At 43.4% G+C, this 17700-nt stretch overlaps 1 protein-coding gene across 1 annotated transcript; it reads left to right on the top strand.

Moving 5' to 3' along the window:
- The first annotated feature begins 996 nt into the window (after nucleotides 1-996).
- C8H19orf25 (chromosome 8 C19orf25 homolog) lies at nucleotides 997-10977 on the top strand. Its single transcript, XM_033955885.1, has 3 exons — nucleotides 997-1184; nucleotides 4160-4327; nucleotides 6119-10977. The coding sequence occupies exons 2-3, from the start codon at nucleotides 4192-4194 to the stop codon at nucleotides 6301-6303; spliced, it is 321 nt and encodes a 106-aa protein (XP_033811776.1). The 5' UTR covers nucleotides 997-1184; nucleotides 4160-4191; the 3' UTR covers nucleotides 6304-10977.
- Nucleotides 10978-17700: the final 6723 nt, after the last annotated feature.

Raw genomic sequence — 17700 nt, 5'->3', positions numbered from 1 at the left:
GCTTGGGCCAAACAGCTTTGCTCTGGGGGGGGGAAGACAGAAGGGGCCATGGAGAGATAAGGAGAGGGAAAGGGGGCTGCTTTGGGGGGAGGGGTGTGCTGGGGGGGGGAGACAGAAGGGGTCATGGAGAGATAGGGAGAAGGAAAGGGGGCTGCTTTGGGGGAAGGTGTGCTGTGGACAGACAGCTTTGCTCTGGGGAGGGGGAGACAGAAGGATAGACAGCGGCCAAGGAGAGAGATAAAGAAACACAGACAGACAGACACATCTATTCTAGCACCCGTTAATGTAACGGGCTTAAAGACTAGTTATTAATAAGACTGTCAGCACCAATCCGTGAGGTCAGAAACGGCAACAGTTACATTGGTGGCATGAGGGGGCTAAAACGCGGACCTAGTGCAGACATGAAATCTGAAACATCAGCTGTCGATAAATTAAGATTTTTAAAGATGTGCGGTTAAGAGCGGCGAGGTCCACGTTTTGCCCCTTCCTGTCTGGAAGCGCTTTATAAATATTAATAGAGCACTTTCTCTGCAGCCACAAACAAAGTTGGAGGAGCACGCGGGCAGACAGCTCGAGGAAGGAAAACAATATTGCTGCAGCTGGCTTTCAAAAGTAGGAAACTCGCCCAATTGGTAATAGATGAAAAATAGAAAACAAGAATGAAGGGAGAGGCAGTTTTGTGGAACAGCAAGAGAAAACAAGACAGAGGAAAAAGAAAGGAGGTGCAGGCTGAGAAATAGCAAGAGGGAAAAAAGGAAAGACGCAGGATGTGAATAGCAAACATGCCAAGTCACAGCTTAAGGAGCCCGATCACGCCTTTAGCTCGCTGCTCTCCAGCAACTTAGCTCTCTTCGTTTCATACCCTGGGCTTTTTTTTTTTTTTTTAATGGGTTTGCCAGTCAACCAATAAGCATACTTAGCTTCAGACTGCTGTTTCGCCCACCTCGTAATGCATTCCAAGCCTCATTTTGGTGCTCTAGTAGCCCATTCACGGTGCGTTCCAAGCCTCGCCCTAGGTAGCATCACTACGGTACCTGCTTGCATTCGTGGTGAATCGTTCAACTATGACTGCGGTCTTCAAAGGAAGGGTTTGGAAGCTAGAGAACAAGGTGCCGGAATAAACTGTCTCTTCTGAGGGAAGAAGTTGATTTCGAGATCTGCTGGCTCCAGACGTCTCAAGAAAAGTGAGGAAAGAGGGACATTTTACTTGAGAGAGATATATATATACAGTAGTGGGAAGATTAGGCAGACAGAGGAGACTAGTGGTGTTCTTGACTATATCCTGCTGCTCCTTCTGCAATAGCTCACTCACACAGGCCTGTTTTTCAGGGTGAAAGAGAGAGATTCGACTGAGGAAAGGAAGCACCGGAGAGCCCTCATTAGGAACAGGGAAGGGGATGTGATTTCATATACTGCCCGGCTTGAGTAAAGTCAGGATTTGAGCTAAAGTTTTACCATGCCCTGCCCAGCAATGTTATTAATCATATTTCTTCAGATTAGAATACAAAGATGCAAAATACAAATGCAGAGATGTATATTTTCTAAGCTGGCAGAGAAAGCAAATCTTTCCATTATAATCCTGGGGTAATTAGAAGAAATAACTGCATAATATGATATTCCCTCCTATTCCTTTAGGATCCATCATACTTCACTCTTTTCTCACCTATTTCCCCAGCACATGGTGCCTCTACTGTAGTTACCTGATGTTCTCATCAATATCAGGCTGCTTAACACCTTCTATCTTCACCATAAAGGGCTTTTAATTGCAGATTTTATTTCTAAGCGTGGTCTGTATGTTTGTCTCACAGAAACTTGGTGGAGACCTGGTGTAAACCGTAGCTCTACTTGAAACACCCTCTCTCTTAAATTTCTTTTTTGATAATCAGCCTACCAAATGTGCATGGGGTGAGGGGAGGGTTTTGTTGTGTTGTTTGTTGTTTTTACTAGATTCCTTTTATGTCTCCCATTATTTCTTGCCCCCATCTACCATTCTGATGCTTGGAGTCTTCTCTTTAATTTTTGGCACTCTATTTTGTTCACTTTACTGCTCACTTTTTTGTCTAGTGATGAATACTCCTCACTTCTGATCCACAGTAAGATCTTGTGATAGTTCCTCTAGAATGCAAGAATAGCTCAGTGACAGGCAAATCACTGATCTGAGGAAACATTTTCATTATGTGATGTGAAAGTTCAGGACCTTGCAACAAATTATACATTTAATATGAACAGATGACTTAGAACCATATCATTGCACATATGGAAACATACAGGCTGGTGCTTCCTCAAGTGTGAACTTTGCTACTGTGACTGTGAAATTCTCACAAAGATTTGTAATGCTGTGTAATCAAATTCTGACCCCTGATGCAGGCACTTGCTAAAACACAGTCTGTGTCGGGTCTGTTTGAATAAATTTGCTTGCTTCATGTTCCAACTCCACCTTGTCTCATCTGCAGCCCTCAATACCACTACCACTTCTTCTATAGGGCAGTGGCAACACATCAAATGCCTAGACTGCCGGCTCCAAAGCACTCCCACTGACCTGTCCCACCCTCTCTGATTCAACTACCTGTTTCTACATGGGCAGGACAGGTCAGAGGGGAGTACTCTAGAACAGTGGCTCCCAACCCTGTCTTAGAGGACCACCAGGCCAATCGGGTTTTCAGGCTAGCCCTAATGAATATGCGTGAGAGAGATTTGCATATAATGGAAGTGACAGGCATGCAAATCTGCTTCATGTATATTCATTAGGGCTAGCCTGAAAACCCGATTGGCCTGGTGATTCTCCAGATAAGATGACCCTGTTTTTTTTAATAGCATATTTTTTATTACATGTTATTCCCAGGGCCATTGGGCTTTGGTAGGTTCTGGAGCAGTAGTATGTCCTTGACATGCACTGAGACATCAAACTACCACAAGAAAAAAACTTGCCATAATCCAGGACTGGGTATTCACAGAACACTTTATCTATGGTTTGTAGAGTTCAGTAGTCTAATGGGTGACATTCTGCTGCGCAATGAGAATGGTGTCAAGATAGTGAATAGAGCCGGGGGATGCTGCCCTGCTCTGGGAGGCATAATGCATCTGTACAGTTCATTGACATGATAGAAGTCTATAAAATACTGAGTGGAGTGCAAATGGTAGATGTGAATCCTTTATTTATTCTTTCCAAAAATATAAGGACTAGGGGGCAAGTAATGAATTTACCAAGTAGTAAATTTAAAAACAAATTGCAGACAATATTTCTTCACGCAAAATGTAATTAAACTCTGGAATTTGTTGCCAGAGAATGTGGTATTAAATCAGTTAGCTTAGCAGGATTAAAAAAAAAAAAAAGGTTTGGATAATTGCCTAAAAGAAAAGACCTTAAGCCATTATTAAGATGGGAAAATCCATTGGTTAGTTTTAGGATAAGCAGCATAAAATCTGTTTTATTCTTTTGGGATCTTACCGTGTACTTAGGCCTGGATTGGCCACTGTTGGAAAATGGATACTGGATCTGATGTACCTTTGGACTGTCCCAGTATGGTAACACTTATGTTCTCTCCTGGAATACTGTATTCATTTTTGGAGGCTATATCTTGGTGAGAAAACCAAACTGTACAGAGATATTATAACCTTCTGTTTTTTTTTTGTTCTGTCCAATATGACCTTTCCAATGCACCTTGGTATCCTTCTGGCTCTAGCAATTGCTCTGTTGTAAGAATAAGGGTAAAAAATCTGAGATTCTGCAGTATTGGAAGGAGTGGCCTAGTGGTTAGAGCTACATCCTCAGCACCCTGAGGTTATGGGTTCAAATCCTGCGCTGCTCTTTGTGACCCTTGGCAAGTCACAATCCTCCATTGCCCCAGGTACATTAGATAAATTGTGAGCCCAATGGGCCAGATAGGGAAAATGCTTGAGTACCTGATTTTAAACCTGATAGGCAGTATATAAATACCTAAATAAATAAATAGCATCAAGAATGGGTAGACTACCTGAACTACACAGTTCTTATCTGAAGACAGCATAGTTTTCAGCTATAATTATGTAAGAACTCATGTCGGATGATGATCAGATAGACTCCAAGGGCTAACAAACTCAGGGAAGAACTCACCCTTCACTTTTCTGCCTGAGTTCTACAGATAAATGAACAATCACTTTCATACGTTTCTTGCCTTAGGACCTGCACACCACCTATGAAGTGATGAAAGAATGACCTCTAAAATAAAAAAGCGTGTGGTTCTGCCAACTCGACCAGCACCTCCTAGCATTGAACAGATCCTGGAAGATGTACAGAATGCTTCTGCCTCTGACCCTGTGTTTGTGTTAGGAGGAGAGACCAGTGAAGGTAATAGCTATCGCCTTTCCACCATAAGAAACAGTCAATTCAGACCTACATACCAGGGGTTGTAGGTTAAAAAGTCTATCTTATGTCAGTATCACTGATGGAGAGATGATGGGTTGATTATTATCGTTGCACACCGTCCATAAATATTTATGTGTAACTTCGGTTATAATTTGCTGAGAAAATATTTGCATAGGCTTGAAATGCCGTTTGATTAGAATCTGATCCAGATCTTCAAGCAGCTTGGACCAGGAAGTGATTCTGAAATCCTTCTGCCCCAGGAATAGAAAGTTGCGCGGGGACAGAAATCTCACCCATCCCCACCCGTCCCCATGAGGAATCCCACCCTTCCCCACGAGAAATCCCTCTCTCCCCACCCGTCCCCGTGAGGAATCCCCTCCATACCCGCCCGTCCCTATAAACTTCAAAATAGAGAGCTGCAAACATATTTGAAAAAATATAGGGGAGGGTTTCCAAAATTCAAGGGTTATCTTACAAAGCTGTCCTCGGTGCGGCAGAGCTGTGGGACTCCCCTTTGGTTAAAGGTTCAGAGGATAAAATCATTTCTCAACCTTTGGCTGCTTTTGCATGTCAAGTATGTGAAGGTGGCCGAGAAGGCAACTCAAGGTTTCTTAATAGCAATTAATATCCTTTACAGCAGAACAGGCCAGCTAGAAGGTGTATTAAAATTCTCAAACACCATTTCAGCTTAACCAGACACAGAAGCACATTTGAATCGGGGATTCCATTACATTGGCTTGGTGACACGAGGACGAAAGCGCACGAGGAGAAAGGCACGGCGACAGCCCAGCGCAGACAACTGAGCGCAAGGCGGAAGCATGCCGAAGAAAAACAGTATTTTAAAGGGCTCCGAATGAGGGTTGGGGGGAACCCCCCACTTTACTTAACAGAGATCGTGCCAGCATTGTGGGGGGTTTGGGGGGTTGTAACCCCCACATTATACTGAAAACTTCACTTTTTCCCTAAAAAAGAGGGAAAAAGTTAAGTTTCCAGTAAATGAGGGGGGTTACAACCCCCCAAAACCCCCCACAACACCGGCGCAATCTCTATTAAGTAAAGTGGGGGGGTTCCCCCCAACCCTCATTCGGAGCCCTTTAAAATACTGTTTTTCTTCGGCGTGCTTCCGCCTTGCGCTCAGTTGTCTGCGCTGGGTTGTCGTCGCGCGCTTTTGTCTATGAACCCATTGGCTTAATCTGCTACATTTCTTGCTTTCTTTGGAGCCATTATAAGAATGTAACTCTAACATGAGCCACAAATGTATCAGGTCAGCCTAATAAAAGTTCCAAAAATGCTCTCGCTCCCCCCTTTTGTGTTCCACCTCCCAGCCCTCATCTTTAAGCAAATTACCAGTCAAATGGAGCTCGAGCTGCGAGGCTTGTCTTCTATTTCCTGCCTGCACTGCCCCAGCACACATAGCCGACTGGAAGCCTTCCCCTATGTCAGCGCTGATGTCGGAGGGAGGGAGGGCTTTGCTTAAGCCCTCCCTCCGACGTCAGCGCTGACATCGGGGAAGATTTCCGGTCGGCTGTGTGCTGCGGCAGGACAGGTAGGAAAAAAAGACGAGCCTCGCAGCTTGAGTTTCCATCTAACCCTGCAGGATCCCCGCGACCCTAGGAGGCGTCCCCACAGGATCCCCGCGACCCAAATGGGGGACCCGCGGGATTCTCGTCGTCCCCGTTCCTGTGCAGCTCTCTACCCAGGAATTCTCTTGCTGCAGTAAGATTGTAATTTTTTTTACTTATTTGACTTATGTTTTGTGTTCACCTCCCACAGAGACCTGGGATGAGGATGTGCTAGCTGACCGCGAAAGGCAGTACCATCATAGTCATTCCTATGTGGAGCTGAACCACCGGTTACAGAAGGCTTGTAGTCTCATGAAGATAAAATGCAAAGAATTGCAGGAAACAGGGGAAATGCTGGATGACAAGATCCTGGAAATGAAGGCAAAAACCTTATAATGTTCAGATAAAGGGAGAAAACTACTTCCTTTAGAATCTGGAGAACAGCTAGAATCTTACATGTTCCTGTCAACATTGGTGAATAATGTTGTTTATTCATTTAAAAATTCCTTTCTTAAGAAAACTTCAGCTGGTAACTGACATTATTTAACTCAAATACCAGACCTGCCTTCTCAGGCACTTTATGGAATATGTATGTCTGAGCAGATAAAAGTGAGAATATTGAATTTAATAGGCCCATTATAGAAGAGTTATGTTCTATCAGAATCTAGGATATGGCTTTTCTTGTTTGTCAAATTTGTACTTGGGGGTTCTGTTTCTCATTGGGGTTCCAAGATTTCTTTTTGACAAAATACTGTATGACTGTTCTTTTGGGTATCATGAGGCCAAAGTTATTTTCTTTCAGCTGATTGGAGCACTGTGTCAGACACTGGTCATCTTTTAGAGGAAGTTGGTGTTATCCAAGCTAACACTTTCTTGATTCTGACCAAGAGCCTAGTGGGGGTTAGACCCTGCATTCTGTGAGAGTAGCTGAATAGAATATGATGATCGTGTTAAAAACAGGATAGTCAGAACAATGCCAATCGATCTCTTTTGTGGCTCTGACCCCATGATCACTGCCAAATAAAATTGTGACTTCTCTCACCCCACCCCACCGTGCAGAATGATGATGCACCTATTAAAGACCCCACCCAGATTGTGACCTCAAATTTAGGTTTTGGGAAGCTGTGATCTAAAGTCTGTCCCTGTGTATGTGAACTGTGGATATAATGGTAATTCTAGTGCAACAGGTATACCATTCTGAACATGCTTGCAAGTCATGCAGAAAGCATCCACTCCAGGTTTTCAACTCTACCTTCTTCAGAGGGCTCTGTTGCCCCCTTTAGTTTTTCCTAAAACTAAGGTGTCTTTCTGATCTGCTCTGTATATTTCTTTATTATTATTATTTTTTTTTTTTTTGGGGGGGGTCAGCTTTCTGTACACCGGAGCTCCCCAATGTGAGGGAAAGCTCTGCCTATCTGGAAAAGAAGCAGACTTGGGTCTGCAGCTGGCAGGTTAATCCCTTGGGGACCTGTTTGACCAGCCTGCAGAAAACTTTGTGGAGCTTGGGTTCCATATCCCTAGTTGCTTAGATCACCTACTGATTCGCAGGGGCTTGAGCGCAGGCTGTTAGGCATCCACAGGGGGCTCAGCAGGGTTCTTCAGGGTGCCAACTGCAACTTCACCTCTCTCTCTTCGCGCTTGTGATTCTGCTGGGGTTGAGGTTCAGTCCAACTTCAGTCCGACTAGCAGCCCGAAGATCTCAGCATTTGGAGGACTGACTGAAACAAAGTCTCTTCTTTCAGATTAAGCTACGAGTTAGAGCTGAGGCAGGCTGCAGCACCTTCAGAGCACATGGCACAATGAATAAGGATATTACAGCCAATGGGTAAAATTGGCAGGGAGTTGTCTGAAAAAAACTATTTTGGGAGATTTCTGCCACATCTTAAAGGGCCCTCCACCTCTAAAATCCTGTTTTCAGAGTTTTTTAAAAAATTTTGGTTAAGGTGTGTTTGAGTTGGTTTTATGTGGCGCTAAAATGCCATCTTGGATTTCCCAAAAAGTTTTTTTTTTTTCAAAGTTCTCCAGATCATTCAAATCGCCTTGTTTTGCCTAAAAAACTGGCAGGAATGGAGTCCCCAGGCTCTTTTACCCCCTAATTCATGTCAGATTTGTGCTTGATTGATGCTGGAGCACCCTTGTGCCATGTAGCATTGTAGGGGAGGCAGGAGCATCAGGCTTAGCCTCTTCTTTGGTCTCTAGGGCTGAGGAACCTTTGGGGTACCTGTTTCTCAGGAGAAAATCCCTCTCGGAGTCCTGGACCAGCATTGTACCTAAGTGTAAGAATGGAAAAACCATGGAGCCCAAGAGACATAAGGTAGAATTACCTAAAGGGGACTCAAAGCTGCTTAGTCCAGACTTTTTCCTGAATTTGTTAATTTCATGTGGAGAGCCTATTTGGATAGCCAGGTTCCTCAGAGGAGGTATAGTGGCATGCCAGGGGTCATGCAAGAGGGCTTGGGCTCCCAGGGTGCATCGGAATCACTGGCAGAAGCTATCCAGGACCTTGGGGATCTTTCTGACAGGGACTCAGAATGGGAGGGATCAGTCTTTATGCCCTTAATGTCACAGAGTGAGTCTTCCCTGCTGGGCGATTTAGGGTTGCAAGCAGGAGCGAGTACACAGGAGCATTTGTGGCCCTCAATTAAGGGGAGGATCCCACAGTACACTGTTCTTTCAAGCCATTGGCGCTATTAGAGCTCATTTCTGACTCCCTGCGGGAGTTACAGTTAGACTCCTAGCAGGCCCCTTCTACAAGTGTTCTATCCTGAGCAGAGTGCAAGTGCAATTCATGTCTTTTCCTTTTCATCCTGAAATGAATGTTTTAGTCATGGAGCACTGGGATGCTCCTGAGAGTTCCCTAAAGGTAGCCAAAACAATTACTTGCTGTATTCTATGGCATTGGTTCCCAACCCTGTCCTGGAGGACCACCAGCCAGTCAGGTTTTCAGGATAGCCTTAATAAATATGCATAAAAGAGATTTGCAAATCATGGAGATGGCAGGCATGCAAATCTGTCCCATGCATATTCATTAGGGCTATCTTGAAAACCTGATTGGCTGGTGGTCCTCCAGGATAGGGTTGGGAACCACTGTTCTATGGCACAGGAGTGTCAACAGATGTTTGCCCTTTCTAAGGTGGATTCCTTAGTTGCTCAGATAAGAAAGTGAGGTAGGCATGATACTAAAGGATTGCAGAGTGGTTGTGGTCCTAAAAACACAGTTCGAAGCTTTGGTCTTAGGGATTAAAGCAGCTGCAGCAGCCTCTTTTGTGCAACGCGCTTGCCATACCAAGATGCATGGGCTCACCCTGGCAGAGAATGAGCCTTTGCCCCAGCTTTTGCTGGTAGGGCTGGATTAAGAGTCATGAGCAAAGTCTCCGCATATTTTATTTCAGCCCACAGAATGTTCTGGATCAGTCAGTGGGCGGAGGATTCCACCTCCAAGGCTACTCTCAGCAGACTCCCTTTCACAGGACAGATTGTTAGCATTACATTACTGTGTGTTGGCAGGTCCAGAATGCAAGCAAAGGATTCTGGGATATTAAAACTGACCCTGGAAATGTTAGTGCAGATAGACTGAATGGCTCCCAGAGGCAGCGGTCCATCATCAGATTTGAGCTTTGAGCCATTCGTCTGGTGTTACAGAAACTGGAGAGGTGTCTGGAAGGGCAGGCATTTGTGTTTTCTTGACAATGCTACAGCGGTGGCGCATATCCATTGCCAAGAAAGTGCATCGGCGTTTCATGTCAATCAAGAGGTAAGATTACCAGTGTTCCATACCAAAGGATCATAGTAAAATAATGATTCTGAGAAAGCTGGATATGAGGAGAGTCCTACATTATCTAGAGGGCACCAATGAGTTCTGACTGTCAAATCATCTGTTTGTGCTCATGGTTGGACAGCTCATCATATTGTCTGTGGCATGTAATTACCAGTCTCCTTGAAGCACATTCTACAAGAAATGTAGCCTCTTCATGGGTGAAATCTCAGTGGATTGCGCCCAGAGAGATTTGTGGGGCAGTGACCTGGTCCGCTCTACACACATTCTCCCAAGTTCTACAGAGTGGATGTGGATTGCAGGAGCACATCTTTGGGTCCTCAGTGTTACAAGCAGGTGCAGAGGTCATGCCCTAAATACTTTTGTATGTCCTTAACTGTAGAATGATACAGCTATTGCACTAGAAAAAGAAATTAAGTTCTTACCTTGCTGTTCTAGTAGATAGGTGTGTCATTCTGAAACCCCGCCTTTGTTATTTCTCCATCTGCCTACCGTCTCAATCAGAAGTTTGAGTCAAACTGAGATTTTGATATGTCAGACCTCAAGGGTTTAAAGAATGATCTATTGCTATAATTCATTGGGGGAATGCTAGAGCTCCATAAATGTTTCTGATTGGTATGGTTATTTTGATGTTTCGATTGTTCAATTAAAATGTTTAACATGTTTGTTATAGTTTCAGAGCAGAACAAATTTGTAGTTCAGTGGGTCTTCTCTTACCTTACTAAGTTCCTCTAAAGGGCTATCGCCTGCTTTGGTACAAACTGAAGAGGACAGCAGAGCCCTCTGGAGAAGAAGGTGGAGTTGAAAACCTGATTCCTTCTGCACGGCTTGTGAGCAAGGAAAGAATACCCTATTGTCCACATTGATACAACTATCTACTAGAAAAGATAGTAGGGTAAGAAATTAATCTCTTTATTAATGGCTGAATAATAGGTTGTTCAGGAAATATCTTTGTGAAAGAAGTAAACCCCAAATAAAACACATAAGAAGAAACCACAGAAATGTTCACTGACCAGGACAGAGCAGCACTGAAGTTTTGGGGGAGGTGGGGTTGTGTTTTTTTGTTGTGTTTTTTTATCCCAGAGTAGGAGACTTATCATGACTCTATATGGGGTATCTGAAGTAATTTTGTGACCAAAGTTTTATATATGTTCCTTTCTTTTAATTGTCTCTGGCATGATTCTGAATTCTATGAGGAGAATCTTCTTGTTGTGATTATGAGATTCATGTTCTGACATATAACCTGCTGACCTGGCTTTTTCTGGCTCCTTTTCTTAATAAAATCTTGCAGCCTAGTCTTCTGACTCCTTGTGCAAAGTTTTATTCCTACATTTTAGATTTTTTGGAAACTCATATTGTTGCTTTGCTCTAGTTAAAAAAAAAAAATCATTTTAAAAATAAATACAATACCGTATCAGTCTGCAAAAAAAATGCCTATGTCTCTGTGGGCCTCTGTACGCCTTATGACTCTCTCAGCAATCTTTACTTTTGGCAGACTCAAAAATAAAAGCATAAGTTATTGACCAGAATTATAATATCACAGAAGTATAAATAGATATATTGCTTGGCTTTCTACTTTTCAAGTGTCTCTCACTTTTCTTTCTCTTGTTCTCTCTTCACTGTTTGTGTAGTGTGTTTTATTTCCTCAGTCTATCACTGTGCAGTTTCTCTCTTTGTGCATTTTTTGGGGGGGCCTTGGTCATGTCTCCTTTCTCTCTGAATAATGATATATGTTGCTTGCCAGAAGGAACAGCAAGCTGAGGTACAGAATCATGACATGTGACTGGGTCAGTAAAATGGAGGCTAACGGTGTCAAGATCTGATCTCGCCAAATCACTAACCCTGAAGATTTCAGTATTGGAATTTATTCATGGTGTTCGCTACATGTCAAACTGCTTCTTAGCCCCTATCAAAGTGTGATTGGGTCAAGTGATCAACCTGTCACCTCTACACTCCCCAGGCACTTCCGATCTTCTTTCTTGTTCACTTTGTTCTTCTGGACTCACTTCAGTCACACTGTTCCAAGACATACATGACCTCTCTGGTATCTTAGGCCACATCTTCTCTGGTCACCACCAGTCACTCACTCTCAGGCCACCTCTCTGGGTTAATGGGTTGCTTTCTAGGGGGTCCTCTGACAGCTCCCGGTACCATTTACCAGTCTTGCCACCAGTCCTGCCAGTAACTCGCCAGTCCCCCTGAGCATTTGTACCTTGAACTCTTCTAGCTGCTTGTGGGGTCACTGCTGGTCCCTTGCTCCCCAGCTTTTTGGGTACTCTCTTGGTCATCCTCAAGCTCTACCGGGCCCTCCAACTACTTCGCTCCTCAGCTGGTCGCCCATTGATCTATCCACCAGCCATGGTCACTTAGGACTCTGGTCCTTCCTCAGACCCTCTGGTCACCGATCATTCCCTGAGGACTGGTCCCTGAGGCACACTCTCTATGAGGATTCTCCTAGTCCCTCAGGTGCTCTCTCACTGGGCTCTCCGCTTGTCATCGAATGCTCTCCAGTCACTCCAAGCTCTACCAGGTAGGCTAGTATAGGGCAGGGTCTCCCTCTCTCTTTCTGCTGCACCGGCTGTGCCTCTTATCAGCAGCGGTCAGCACTGGACAGCTCCTCTACTACACCAGGCCCCCTGTCAGCATCAGTCAATACTGGTATCAAAGGCTTACCAGGAATTAGGCCAAAGCCAGCATTCCTCCTCCCGAGGGTCGCCCAGACTCCCAAAGGAGCTCCTTCTTCCAGACCTTTCCCAGTCACTCAGTCTTTTCCCAGACTTGCGCCCTGAGGACTCTCCCAGTCCCTTGGTCATCTGTTCCAAGACTCATGCCTTGAGGACTCTTCCAGTCTTCTCTGCCACTTCTCTGATGATGCCTTCCAGTCATTCAGTCTTCACAATTCAGGTTACTGCTGGAGGTCTCATTTTCAGCATCCTATTTCACTCAGAGTGAATGGACAGCTTCTAACAGCCTTTGCAAGATATTTATGCAGATGAGCTCCACACACCACTGCTCAGGCCCTTTCCGTTGGCTCACGATGGGAACTTCACCCTGTCACACAAAGCCAACGGCTTAAGTATTTTTGGAATGAGAGAGGACTATCATGCTTAATAGTTACATATTTTCTACTCAGAGTGCCCATAATCTTTGCTCAAAGTGGTGTAAAGAAAGAAAAAAGTAATATTAACCAGGGAGTGTACAACAGGCAGTCTGGTGGGAGAGTTCACATATTGTATCAGGGACAAACTCTAGACCAGAGCTTCCCAAACTCAGGATCAAGGCTCCAACTAGGGTCACAAAACCTGCAGTTGGAGTTATGATCTGGGTGGGCTTTCCATAGGGGCATCATTCTGCACCTCTGGGGGGAGAAGGTTGCACAGTTTTATTTGGCCGGGGTCATAGCCAGAAAAAGATTTATAACCACTAGTAAAGAGAAGTGCTTTTCAAACAAGTCCTCGGGGACCACCTGGCCAGTCAGGTTTTCAGGCTATCTTCAATTAATATATACTGACTTCTTAGTATGCAAAACTTTCTCATTCATATTCATTGTGGATAGCCTGAAAACTGGCTGGCCAAATGGTACCTGAAGACTGGGTTGAAAACCACTGAAAGACTACCCCATTTTACCTTTCTTCAGAATTATTAGAATAGACACATTTCAGGCTGTCATCTTTTAGTATAGTTCAGGAGTTCTCAACACAGTCCTCATAAGGACATAAGAATAACCATGCTGGGTCAAACTACTGGATCATCTAGTCCAGTATCCTGTTTCCAACAGTGGCCAATCCAGGTTACAAGTACCTGGCAGAAACCTAAATAATAGCAGCTTTCCAAGCTACTAATCCCAGGGCAAGCAGTGGCTTTCCCCATTTCTGTCTCAATAGGAAACTATGGATTTTTCCTCTAGGAACTTTGGCTGCCAAAAGACTCGCCATGCTCTAATCTCTTTAAATTTTATGTCAGGTTGGCTGTGCGAGCTTTACTTTGTCTCGTTTCTAGGGAAAGTGATGGTTCTGTCTGGGCCCATAGGCCCCCCCCCCCCCCCACCGTTTAAAACTGGACCTGCAGAAATGTCAATGTGGCTGAGTTGGCCCAGCCCCCTTTGGCCACTAAAAGACTCACCATCCTCTAAGCTCTTTAAATTTCATGCCAGCTTGAGTCAAAATGGCAGATTTTTTCCCCGTGTCATTCTCTAATAGGGAATAAAAGGAATCAGGGAGAGTTTAGAATATTGAACTCCTTTCTATTGGTACTATTTTTTCTACAATGATATTGTAACTTTTTAGAAATTCTTTACCAACTTTTTTCTTTAGATCAATTTGTAAACCATTAAGGAGGTTACCTTTTTGGTGATGTATCGGATAATAAATGAACTTGAACTTAATATTCATATCCTGAAGAAGGGAACAAAGAAGGCTATTCTGTAGGTGCTGTCATCACGCCTTTCCTCTGTGCCAGATATTGCTTGGTGGTGCCTGAGGTAATGTGTTCAGCTAAGGACATGTTCGTAATTTTTTTTGTAACCCTGGGATATAAATTTAGTCCAGATGAGGCTTAACAGTCATTGAGGTCGATATTCGGCACTGTGTAGCCGGCCAGGAACGGCTCCCGGCAGGCTAAGTAGCACATGATATTCAATGGGAGATGGCTATCTCCTGCTGAATATCCAGTTTAGCAGATTGGCCAGTTACTGGCTATGTTGTAGGACATAACTGATCAATGCCAATATTCAGCAGCTCGCTGGCTAAGTTCACCAGCCAAACAGAGCTACCTAAAGGGTGGTCTATCTTTAACTATTGAGACTTAGTTGGCTAGCTACTGAATATTGATTGACCTTTGCCAGCTATGCCTTGGCTGGCTAAAAATAGACCAGAAATTCAATGTCAATTGCTGGATTTGGTGCCAGCATTGAATTTCTGAGTTTGCCATGGACCATGGGAGATTGACGGCAATATCCTGCGGGTTGAATATCAGGGAAGATTGCATTCAAGGTTGGAGCTGCTGTTGTCCTCTTGTTTTAGAAGGGGTACTTAGTATATATATATTTCATAAAACGTCATGTAGATGAGAAAGTTGTATTCATATCATGGATAGGTCAGATTATTCTATTTACAACATGAAGTCCACTTTTTCCACGCCCTTGCTTCCTGAACCTTTCTACCCATGAGGGCTGATCTTAGTGCAATTGTTAGGAAATGTTTTTATAAAATGAGAATGATCCGTTCCTTATCAAAAATCTTATCAACAGCTATCAATATACTAATGAACTCACTTGTAATCTCCAGTCTCGATTACTGTAATTCTCTACAAGGGCATTACACAGAAAGAGCTCCGTCGCCTCCAAATTATTCAAAATACATCAATAAAAATTATTACCAACTCTAAAAAATACGATCACGTTACTCCACTATTGAAAAGGGCACATTGGTTACCAATAGGACACAGAATAACTTATAAAATTCTTCTTTTGACATTTAAAACTTGTACTACTAATTGTCCTGAATTCATAAACAGACTTTTGATCCCCTATAATCCCTCAAGAGCTCTATGTTCCTCTTCAACTCACCTTCTATCCGTTCCCTCATTTAATCATATTTATACATTATGTACATCTATTTTCTCAGTAACTGCTCCTATTTGGAATGCCATCACTGGATCGGTTCAAATCTAAATTAAAAGCTTTTTTATTCAGAGAAGCTTTTAATACTTGAATGACCTTTTCAGGACGACTTATGACTGTTAACTTTTAACTCCTTCTTTTAGCAGAATTTTAGACATTATTTGTTCCCTTTCCTTTTATGTACTTTCCTATTATTATATTGTGGTTCTTCCCTTTATTACCCCATTGTACCAGTAAGTCTCTAGTCATTATTTAGTAAGTTCCTAAATATTGGTCTTTGCAAAAATGTAAAAATTAAACCTTTTGGTTGTATTTTATTGTTCATCGCCTTGAAATTTTAGGCAATTAATCAAATTTTTAATAAAACTTGAAAACTTAACTGTCACACTGTTGCTACAGGTTTTTCATTTACACAGTGACTTTTTGAACCAAAGGGGGATTTTAAAGCCAGAGCCTTATTGAGAAGAAACAGGGAATTGTAATTATCATACCCAATTCAGTTTTACATGTTTTTTAATATTTAGGTGAACGGACAATGAGAGGAGTTAATCTGCAAGTGCCAAAGCAGCGCAGACAAGGAGCAGACACCAAGCAATGTGAAAATCAAATGGCTTACAAGAATAGGTAATTAAAACCTAGGTTGCATCAGAGGCTAACAACTATTAAATACACTTCCCCCTCCACATTCGCGGTGATAGGAGAAAAGCATAGCAGCGAATACCGATAAACCGTGAATAACTTTTCGTATGTTGTTTGCGGTTTTTCGGTAACAAACCCCTAAAAAGATAAAAAATCGCGAATAACCTAACCTGATTTGCTCCGGGAGCAGCGATTTTCCTCCATACAACACCGGGAGAAGTGATTTCCTCTGTTCAACGGCGGGAGCAGCGAATTCCTGTGACGTAAATTTGGGGGTGGAGCCAGAGAATGAAAAACCGCGAATAATCGAAATCGTGGTTAACGAAACTGCGAATACCGAGGGGGAAGTGTAAACATAAATATATCTTAAAATCAATATAAGGGGAGATCTCCTGCATCGGAGTATTTCATCAGAGGGGATTGTGCCTCTCTCCCTGGCTTCCTGCAGCAGCGGTTCTGCTTCTTACCACTTGTTCCTGGCAGGCATCTTCAGAGACGGACCCCTGACGTCACCGGGTCCGTCTCCAACAATTTAAAAACAGAACGCCGCCGCGGTTGCGGCCGCAGCCGCACAGCCGCAGGGCGTGGCCGAGGAGCCAGGGAGTTGGAGATTATTTATTTGCCTATTGGAATATAGGAACGAATACAGGAGATCTCCAGATCCAGGATATATGATTTGACTTGTACCAGTGCCTGGTGAGACGCTGAGGGTACGATTGTTTATATTTCAACAGCGATCAGACTATTTGTCAGTCGCGATGCCGAAGAGACGGGGTAAAAGCGCCGCTGCAGCCCCCTCTCACTTCAATTGAACATTTTCTTCAGCGTCTTCAGAGGGAGTCAGTAGGTTCGGGGAATCGCCCGCTGGACTCTGCGACGTGGAGTGACGCCGGATCGGAAGTCCTTGGGCTGGATACCACGCTGAGCCCCGACCAGAGGAGTCCACCTCCCCCACCGCTGAGTGCGAGTTCCCCATGTGAAAGGAGTGGGCCAGAAGTAGCAGCACTCTCTGATCATGAGGCTGTAACATCAGGGAGCCAGCAAGGTGAAGTCTCTATGGCTTTGTTAAGTCCAGAGATGGTTCCAGCGGATAGAGCAGAAGGAGAAAAAAATCCAGACCAACAGACAGAAGGCAGCCAAGGTGAGTCTTCCCCAACTTTACATGAGACTTTCTTTAAATATGAGAAACCAGCTGAAGTGACTCTTGATTCAATTTGGGACCTAGTTTCCAAACTGGGAGACTCACTAACTAAACAAATTAAAGAAGGTGAAAAGAATATAAAAATTCAAAAACAGACAATAGAGGAAAATAAACAGGAAATTTCTAATGTCAAAGAAAAATTGGGAGGTATTGAAAATGAAGTAAAAATGATTAAACAAGTTCAATCTACAATAATAAAAGATAATCAAAGTATTAGAAAAAAATTGGAAATTATGGAAAATAACTATCGGACTAATAACTTACGACTGTTGAATTTTCCTAAAATCTTATCAGTAAACCCGAGAGAGATGATAAAAAGGTACTTCATGGAGATATTTAATATTCCTGAGGAATCATTGCCTCCTCTCACTCGAGTATATTATTTGCCTATGAACGTAAGGGGTCAACATTCGGAGGATAAGAGACAGGAAATACAAGACCTTCAACAAAATTTGACAACAATTTTGGAAACATCAGATAAAGATTTGGTTAAACCAGCAACTCTTATACTATCTGTGGCATTGTTGCCGGATAAAGATTGGATTTTGAAAATGTTCT

The sequence above is a fragment of the Geotrypetes seraphini genome, chromosome 8 (genome assembly GCF_902459505.1).
Source record: "Geotrypetes seraphini chromosome 8, aGeoSer1.1, whole genome shotgun sequence".
Classification (NCBI taxonomy): domain Eukaryota; kingdom Metazoa; phylum Chordata; class Amphibia; order Gymnophiona; family Dermophiidae; genus Geotrypetes; species Geotrypetes seraphini.
This window is presented reverse-complemented; position numbering and strand designations above follow the sequence as displayed.